We start from the raw sequence: 10,156 nt of genomic DNA on the forward strand, positions 1-10,156 counted from the left end.
ATCCTGGCACTCAGAAGGCTGAGGCAGGTGGTTCTCTGTGAGTTGGAGGCCAGTCAGGGCAGCCAGGGCTACACAGAGAAATCCTGTCTTGAAAAAGCATAAAAATAAATAAACAAATATTAAATGTCTCAGAACTGCACTAGTCTAGGTACTTTCCTGTTACTATGATAAAATACTGAGAAGAACCAACCCGGGGTCCGTGGTGGTTTGGATGGGAATGGCCCCATAGGTGCACACATAGGTCTCCAGGCCAACCTGTTCTGGGGATTCCTCAACTAAGGTTCCCTCTTTATAGGTGATTCTAGCTGTTCTCAAGTTGACAGAAAACAAAACAAAATAACTAATCAGACACATATGTTCAGAAGTCAGCACTGAAGTAAACATACTCTATAATAATATATCACAAGTAATAATTAAGGGGCAAAATGTGATGGAAATCAAAATAAGGGCTAATGTCACTTCTAAACTAAGTAAAAGAAAAATCCAGTGGCAGCTAAAAGTAAAGAATGTTATCTGTATTTGTGTATGCATGTGCATGCAGGAGCCTATGGAGGCCCAAAGTGGGTGTTGGATCCCCTTAAGTTAGAATTACAAACAGTTGTGAGCCATGTGACCTGGGTGCAGAGAACTGAGCTCTGGTCCTCTGCAAGAGCAGCAAGTGTGCCAGGCGTGGTGACACATGTCTTTAATCCCAGTACTTGGGAGGCAGAGGCAGGTGGATCTCTGTGAGTTTGAAGCCAGCCTAGTCTATAGAGTGAATCCAGGACAGCCAAGGCTACACAGAGAAACAAAAAAACAAAAAAACAAAACAAAAAAAAAAAAAAAAAAAAAAAGGAAAAGAACAGCAAGTGCTTTTATGTGCTCAGCCATGTGTTTAGTGTCAATTTTATTCATTAAAAATGCTAAGAAATCTTTAGGCTGTTATGTTCTTTATCTTATACATTTGTTTAAAATTGTTTATTATTATTATTATTATTATTATTATTATTATTATTATTATTATTATTATTATTATTATTATTATTATTATGTGTCTCAACCTCCCTTTCCACAGCTACAATTCAAAAACCAGGACTGTCAAATAAATGATTAGGCTCAGTGTCATTTTGTTTCTAGAAAAGTATTTTCCAGCACTTAGCCAGTGAACTCCTTGCATAAAAACCACTCAGAAAGCTTTTAAAATTGTAGACATTTTTTGTCCTTACCTTGAAATAATATGAGTAGGTCTAAAGAGGAGTGTTCTTTTTAATAGAACATCCTATGGACATACACAGTTATTTCATCACAGACTTTTTTTTTTGACAGGTAACTTGCTTTACTAGAATTTGTGTATAAAAAATTTTACAAAATAACCAAAATATTGAACACTGTAGAAAAACAGACTACTATATAAAATATCATTTAGCGAAATAAATACAACTGGATTAAACATTAGTTTAACTAATATTTACAATGAAATGTTAAAGTATTTTATAAGTACCAATTTGATTAGTAATATGACCAGATACTATGTGTTAAACACTGTGCCAGGTGTTTTACATAAATAATTCTTACACCTCTTTATAAAAGGCACTCTAGCCAGGCAGTGGTGGCACACGCCTTTAATCCCAGCACTCAGGAGGCAGAGGCAGGCAGATCTCTGTGCTCAAGGCCAGCATGGTCTACAGAGTGAGTTCCAGGTCATCCAAGGCTACACAGAGAAACCCTGTCTCAAAAAAGAAAACCATAAATAAATAAATGTGCAAACTGTTACTTCCTTTTGAGATATGGACTCTCTACACAGTTTGATGTCCTGGAACTCACTGTGTAAACCAGGCTAGCCCTGAGCACACAGAGATCCACATGCCTTTATCTCTGCCTCCCAAGTACTGGGACTGAAGGCATGTACCACCATCCTAGTCCATTTCTTGGTTTTTGTTTTTGTTTTTTAAAAGAAAGTCTAACATAGCCCAACTGGCCTTAAATTCACTAAGGATTAGTCTAAACTTCTGATCCTCCTGCTTCTACCTTTCAGATGCTGTGATGACAGGTATATACTAGCGTGTCGGGCTGATAGGTTTGAGCTAAAACCCTAACCAGCCAATCAGAGTCTGAGATAGAACTCAAAGCAGGAACTCTGGCTCGATAACTTATGCTCTATTTTTTGTTGATGTTTTGGAGTCAAAGTTCACTAAGCAGTTCTGGCTGGCCTGGAACTTGCAGGATCCCCTGCCTCTGCCCACTGAGTACTGCATACTTTATGCTCTTAAATATGATATTACAATAATATATACTCATTATTGACAAATATGACACTCTGTTTTTTTGTTTTGTTTTGTTTTAGTTTATCAAGACAGGGCTTCTCTGTGTAGCATTGGCTATCTTGGACTCACTTTGTAGACCAAGCTGGCCTTGAACTCACAGAGATCCACCTGTTTCTGCCTCTTGAGTGTGTAATTAAAGGTGTGCACCACCATGCCCAGCTATGACATTCTTACATAAGCTGAACATGCTCATTAATATAGTCTTTCCAGAGGTTACTTTATAGTATGTATTAAAAATTTCAAATATGTGATACATTCTAACCTCCAAATTTAATTTCTAGAAATTTAGCTTACTGTCAATGACAGCAAACAGGCTAAGCACCTATCAGGTGACAGGCATGGATTATGTGTTTTGCATGTGTTGTCCTGCTTAATCTTTACAAGGCTTAAGAACTAAGTACTATTGCTGGCCCCACTGTCCAGATGGGAAACCTAGATGAATAAAGTTGTAAATAACTTGGCCAAGATTAGCTGACAGTGTTGAAGCTGAAGCTAAACTTGGGTCTCAAATAGATATTCTTCAGTACTATCTGGCACTACACACCAGAGAAATATTTAAAAACTTAGTGAAAAATCAAGCACTCTAGATATCTCAAAGTGGATAATTATTAGATTTATTATGATATAGCTATATACAATAGAATAATATGTTGACACTAAAATGATGTGCTAAGCAATATAATGCAGGCAACTAAATCTTGTAGAGCTTAGAAAAACCATGCATGTGCAGGCATGTTTATCTACACAAGCATGAAAAGGTGCATATGTGAGCGCACACTCGATGATACAGTGATAGAGTGAAATAGTAACAGTAGCTGATAATAACATCAACGGACTATGGACCATACTTTGAGTAGCAAGGAGAGAAAGCACCCTTAAAACCCCCAGATCAGGCCAGTGGTGGCCCGTCATTTTGTTAAAGTGATAAATCTATAAAAGAAGGAATACTTACGAAGCAAAGGGGATTTTCAATATGGGATCCGCGTTGTCAACAGCAAGGCTTCCAGATTTAAAGTGAGTGCTGAACTGGGTCAGGTGATTTCGAAGAATCCCAACAGCAACTTGAGCATGTGGATCAAGACTAACCCTGAATAATATTGGTAAAAATAGGTAATATTAATGTTATTCAAACGTATCAGGATATGCAAACTATTTTCTCTAGATTAAAAAAAAAAAGGGTATGTGTCTCTCTGCATAGAAACTGTATGTGTGCAGGTGCCGGGGTAGAGCAGAGGCACACACAGGATCCCCTGGAACTGGAGTTATAGGTGGTTATGAGCCTCCTGATACAGGTGCTGGGCATTGAAATTGGGTCCTCTACAAGATCAGCAAAGGCTCTTAACTACTGAACCATCTCTCTAGCATCCCCAAAGTATTGTCCTTTGTTTTCTTTCTTTCTTTCTTTCTTTTTTAAGATTTATTTAATTTATTATTTATACAGTATTCTGCTTGTACATCAGAAGAGGGTACCATGTGATGGCTGGAAATTGAACTCAGGACTTTGGGAAGTACAGACAGTGCTCTTAACCTCTGAGCCATCTCTCCAGCCTCAATTTTCTTTTGTGTGTGTGTGTGTGTGTGTGTGTGTGTGTGTGTGTGTGTGTGTGTGTGTGTGTGTGTGTGTGTGTGTGTGTGTGTGTTTTCCATGACAGGGTTTCTCTGTGTAGCCTTGGCTGTCCTGCACTCATTTTGTAGATCAGGCTGGCCTCAAACTCACAGAGATCCACTTGACTCTGCCTTCCTGAGTGCTGGGATTCCAGGCATGCACCATTGTGCCTTGCCCCCAAACTATTTTCCTTTCATTTTTTTCTTTTTTTAAGATTTTATCTATTTATGTATATGAGTGCTCTATCTGCATGTACACCTGCACACCAGAAGAGGGCATTAGAGGGTATAGGTGGTTGTGAGCCACCATGTGGTTGCTGGGAATTGAACTCAGGACCTCTAGAAGAGCAGATAGTGCTCTTAACTGCTGAGCCATCTCTCCAGGCCCAACTATTTTCAATATAAATATATCAATAGTTTGAACTCCAATTAGCATACCTGAATATGATAACACTTCCTGGAGATAGATTTTCAAATTCTATTTCCTGAATATATTCATTAGGACCTTTGGTGGCAACTCCAGCTTGTTTGACAATTTTACTTTCATGAAGCTTGAAAGAAACAGAAAATCCATTCACTAAATAATTCAAACGTCCTTAAAATAATAAGGACAATAAAAAACAAGACTCCCACATACCTGGATATGTTCGCTAAGTTCCACTGTTATGTTGGGCATTCCATTGATGGAATTCTCATCTTTCCTATAAGGTTTTGCATTCCTTTCAATAGTTCTAGCTTCAAGAACTACTTCTTCAATTTTGCCTAGGAAAACATAAACATTTAAACAAATGTGGTATAATGCATGCTTGGCATGTGTGGTATGCTGGGTTTAATTTTCCAAAAATACAAAATAAACAAAATAAAAATAACTATAAACATTAGCAGACATCACTAGATCACTAAACATAAATTTATGAAGCTAAAGCAAGTAATGAATATTGAACCCTAAAATTCTTTAGGTTTACAATTTTTTTTAGGTTTACAATTTTTAAAAGGTAAAGTTATGAATATTTAGTAAGTAGCAAGAAATATAGAGTATGGGCTGGGCATGGATGTGAAAATATTTAATATTGGCAATTTGGGATGCTGAGGCAGGACAGTACATATAAGACCAAGGCTAGCCTGGTAGGTTTCAGGCTACCTTCTATGACTGTGCTTCTGTTACCTTAAAAATACATCCCCTGACACACAATGGGGGCCTTGAGACTATTCAATTAACAAGCAGTTCTTCTCTGCATAGGTGTATGCTGCACTATACTATACTATCCGAAATAGAAAGTAAAGTGTAGACATTTAGAAAAAAAACAAACCAGAAGTAAGGGAAAAGCGCAGGGACATAGAACTGTCAAAGAAAGACACGGACTATAAATGCTATGATGCTTAGAAGACAGAGTTTACTCTGTAGGTACAGACTTCTTCTTAAAGAAGTAGGAATTTAGTCCTCAAGGGCTAAAAATATTCATATACAGGTGGGTAAGAATACTACTTGGAGAATAGTGAAAATATCGATTTGGCTGAATGCTGGATTGACAGAGGACAGGACAGTAGATGGTCTACGGACTGTCTTAGCATTTGCCTTTTAAAACACACATGCATGTACATGCACATATAGTATATGAGTATATATGCTCATGCATATGTGAAAACATACACACATTGCCCAGTATAAGGAAACAAGCCTATACATTAAAATGCAAATAAAAGTATTTCACAACTCAAAGAATGTTAATGCTTGGGAATATTTTTATCTAGATTTTGTTCCATGCAGTCAAAGTGCCTGTATCCTAAGCTCTTTTCTCAACCACGGTTATTGTTAGTGTGTTCTATACGACATAGAAAGACAACATGCTAATATAACTTCATGATGTAATGCTTGGCTTAGATTACCAGGGATGCACATCTGAGGCACGTCTTTGCTGTAAAATGAAGTCTTGGGATTCCTAAAAGCAGTTCTAGATACAGCCACAACAGACTGATGGATGCTCGGTGAGTGCCTTGTTACAGCCACTATGTCTTCATCCACCTGATCCACATACACCTGAGAAATGGAGACAGAAACTGGCTTACAGCTCCATTTGGAGGCGACTGCTCAAATCAGAAGGTCTTCCTTTGAAATGGGAAGTCTGGAGAGGAGTTTTAAAACCTTCATTTCTTACTTGAATGAAACCCTTGGCTCCCAGCTCTTGATGGAGTCTGTTGATGGCACATCTGGCTGCAATAATCCCACTATGGACATTAACATCTCCTGTATTTGATGGTGATGCCCCCGGATTCCACTTAGTGTAAAATCGTTCTTCAGCAACCACTGAAATCTAAGGAGAAATAAAGCTTAGTATGTGTGCATGTCAGTTACAATGGAATCATGGATAAAATGACCAGCGGTGCTGGTCCTGCGGATTACACACACCTGATGAGGCACTAGCTCATCATAGCCTCTTGTACTTCCACTAGCACAACTTGCCATGGAGACAATTGTAGCACTTGGAAGAGCATCATAGGCTGATCTGTGCTGAAAAAGCAGAAAGCAAAAGTTCATGTTCCTTCAAATGCACAGTGACACTCCACACCCCATTAGCATAATAAAGAAAAAGAACAAGTACAGATACAGTCTGTAAAGCACATTATTTATTTCAAAACATTTTAAAATCAAGGTATTTTTCAGCCACTTAAAAAGTATCTGGAGTTTTTTTTTAAAGTATGTGGATATTATTGCCATCAAGCATCAGACAACGAAATAGTGAAACATTTAGCAAAAGAAGTCAGTACAGAAACACACTGATGCTTACCACAATTGGACACTCATTATCGTGGGTAATGTCCATAAACAGGGCATGTGCAATAGCTGGCATCAAAGGCCTCAAACAGGGCTGAACAAAGGATCCAACAGGCTCCCCTCCGTATCGGTAAACTAATCTGCCCTCTTCATGACTGTTATATGCACTCATTGCCTCTGTAAGCAGCACAGAGAAACTTAATAATCCCATTTACTCGTAAATGTCCACAAGAAGGTTAGATTTTTGTTTTTTGTTTTTTGAGACAGGGTTTCTCTGTGTAGCCTTGGCTGTCTTGGACTTGTCTTGTAGACCAGGCTGGCCTCAAACTCACAGCGATCCTCCTGCCTCTGCCTCCCGAGTGCTGGGATTAAAGGCATGTGCCTCTACGCCTAGCCAAGGAAGGTTAGATTTTTTTTTTTTATCATGAATGACTTTCAAGGCATATCAGCATTATTAAAAGTGAGAGATATGTAATTAACCAATGTCACCAAGTCCCAGTGACCAACATTTAACTACAACTTAACTGGAGAAACAATTTGAGTAGAAAAAAAAAATCAATAGCTGTTCACTGGGATGTCAATTATACCAAATCTATGGAAAATATCTTAAGATTATGTCATATAGTAGGTTAAAAAAACATATTTGTAGATGGGCGTGGTGGTTCTTTAATCCCAGAAATTGGGAGGGAGAATTTGAGGCCAGCTTGATCTACAAGTGCAGAACAGCCAGACTTGCAAAGAGAAAACCCTGTCTCCAAAAACTAAAAACAAAGACAACAACAAAACCCAAAACCCAAAACATTTGTGTACTTCAAAACATACAATTATGGTTCTGTTTTCAATCAGTAACTCAACACACCTCCTTCTCTCTGACTCGTCATTTAAACTCAACCAATTCTGCAGACACATTGTGGGTGCACAGGTGCTACCACACAAGTGTAGAGGTCAGAGGACAACTTTGAGGAGTCAGTTCTTTCCTTCTACCATGTGGGCTCTGGGACTTAACTCAGATGACCTGGCTTAGGGGCAAGCGTCTTTACTCGCTGGCTTATCTCACCAGCTTTTCTTCCCTTTATTTCTGAGATAGGATCTGGAAAAAAAATGTATTATAGGTTAACCTGGAACATATGTAGCCAAGGCTGGCCTTAAATATGTGATTCTCTTGCCTCAGTTTCCTAAGTGGTGAGATTATAGGGGAAGCCATCGTACCTTGCCTCATTGGTTTTTCTATTTGAAATGAAGTATCGTACTACAAACTGGACATTTTTGCTGTTAAAAGGAGACTCAGTTACATTAGGTTTTGCATATAAAGCATCTCAGACAGGAAGTGGCCTTCAGCGTGCCTACCTCTTATTAAGGAACTTATGCCCAGTCTAGTAACGAAGATATTGTCCAGCTCTTCGCTTCCCGTGAACAGCTCAGCCACTACATAGAGATTGGGCTGTAACTTCCTAGCAGCATCCAGCATGTACTGCAAAAAGCAAAGTCACAAATGTAAAGAAAGAAGAGAGCAAGTCGGAGAGGGAAGGAGGGGACAAGACTGGGTGTGGATTTGATGTAAGATAGGTCCAAAACAAGAGAAATGCAAACAGTACAAACAAAGTGTGATGTGCACATATAGGAGAACACGAGAGAGATGAGCACACATGGGGGCAGGGGTTTACAGGGAACACTGCTGAAAAGGGAGATTAGATTTTGTAGACATAGGGACAGGGGGAAGGAAAAAGAAAAAAGAAAATGTTAGTGCTATTAAACATACAGCCTGTAACTGCAATTGTGCCAGTCTTCCCCCTGGTTTTTATTTGTATTTAATACCTCTCATAAGATAGCTCTCTTGCTGGGCATGGTAGAACACACCTCTAATCCCAGGGCTAAGGAGGCAGAGGCAGGCGGATCTCTGTGAGTTCAAGGCCAGCCTGGTCTACAAAGCAAGTCCAGGACAGCTAAGTCTACACAGAGAAACCCTGTCTTAAAAAAACAAAACAAACCAAAGCAAATAAAACAAACAAACAAAAAGCCAGATTGTTCCTCTCTGGGTGGCTAAGTCAAAACTGATAATTATATCAGCTGGTGAATTATTTAGCAAAGGTTAGGCTAAACTTCATCCTTAGATAACAACAAAAAAAGGTATCTTATAATCTCTCTCCTCTCTCTCTCTCTCTCTCTCTCTCTCTCTCTCTCTCTCTCTCTGTGTGTGTGTGTGTGTGTGTGTGTGTGCACACTGTAACACTGGTGCTAATGATTTACCAGAGAAACAGAAAACAGTGGCTAATCAGATTGCTTTCAATTTTATTCTTGAAGGAAACACAAGGTTAGTAAAATACCCAAATTTTTATCAGCTAAGAAGTAGAATCCTAGAGGACTCTGCTGTTTATTAATTTGCTATAATGTTATAACAATATTACAAATACGACTTTTATTTTACTATTACTAAAAGCACAACTGAAAAAGACTCTCTGCTTACTTTTTGGTGGTAAATAATGTTCTACCAGCCTGGCTAATGTTTCCTATCAAATCACTCCAAATTAAAATCATGTGGAATCACACACACACACACACACACACACACACACACACACACACACACACAGAGAGAGAGAGAGAGAAGAGAGAGAGAGAGAGAGGAGACAAGACAGAGACAGAGACGACAGAAAGACAGAGAGACAGAGACTACAAATTATACAAGTTGATGTTTTTTATATACAAGTACTTTTTTTTTTTTTTTTTTTTTTTGAGATAGGTTCTCAGTATGTAGCTGACTGTCCATGGAACTTATTATTAGACTAGGCTGGCCTCAAACTTACAGAGATCTATCTGCCTCTGCTTCTGAGTGCTGGATAAAGGCATGAGAGCCCACTAAACCAGCTTATAAGCACATATTTTCAATGAACTGTCACTTCAAAAACTACCAAGAGATCTTACACCAGGATAAATTTATTTGTTTATTTTACAAAACTGTATTAGGTAAAGGACAGTGCAGCGATCAATGAGGCACAAACTAGCTTCAGCATGCCACAGCATTAGTGCTTAAATATTCACTGTAGGGGATAAGGGTAGAGCTTAGTGTAAAACAGAACATAGTTCTAAAATGTGCAATGCTCTAAGTACCCCTAAAACGAAAATAAAAGCCAGATTTTTTTTTTTTTTGAGACAGTGTTTCTCTGTGTATCCCTGGCTGTCCTGGACTCAATCTCTAGACCAGGCTGGCCTCGAACTCACAGAGATCCCACTGCCTCTGCCTCCTTAGTGCTGGGGTTAAAGGCGTATACCACCACTGCCTGCCCCATTCAAGTTTACATTGGCTAATAAAATATATACTGGAAACAACTTAAAAGACAACTTAACACTTTACTCATTACCAATAACAAAGTTATTCTACATGTTACTACATAAAAAATGCTCTTTTAAAATTTAAAGACTAACTTATTAAACACTTTAGGGCATACTATTTTATAGCAGTTGTATCAAAAGGTTG

At 38.5% G+C, this 10,156-nt stretch overlaps 1 protein-coding gene across 2 annotated transcripts in view; it reads right to left on the bottom strand.

The window, feature by feature from the left end:
* Positions 1-10,156, bottom strand: part of Agl (amylo-alpha-1, 6-glucosidase, 4-alpha-glucanotransferase) — a 60,151-nt gene that overhangs the window by 21,646 nt on the left and 28,349 nt on the right. Inside the window, exons 13-20 of one of the 2 annotated variants that reach the window (XM_051166067.1) lie at positions 8,029-8,152; positions 6,695-6,858; positions 6,316-6,417; positions 6,065-6,220; positions 5,796-5,946; positions 4,546-4,670; positions 4,347-4,459; positions 3,256-3,390 (exon numbers count right to left, since the gene is read on the bottom strand). In XM_051166067.1, the coding sequence (XP_051022024.1) occupies positions 3,256-3,390; positions 4,347-4,459; positions 4,546-4,670; positions 5,796-5,946; positions 6,065-6,220; positions 6,316-6,417; positions 6,695-6,858; positions 8,029-8,152 (1,070 nt within the window). The remainder of the gene's footprint in view (positions 1-3,255; positions 3,391-4,346; positions 4,460-4,545; positions 4,671-5,795; positions 5,947-6,064; positions 6,221-6,315; positions 6,418-6,694; positions 6,859-8,028; positions 8,153-10,156) is intronic. The other variant, XM_051166066.1, reaches the window with a different exon arrangement.

This window comes from Acomys russatus, chromosome 23 (assembly GCF_903995435.1).
Source record: "Acomys russatus chromosome 23, mAcoRus1.1, whole genome shotgun sequence".
Lineage (NCBI taxonomy): Eukaryota > Metazoa > Chordata > Mammalia > Rodentia > Muridae > Acomys > Acomys russatus.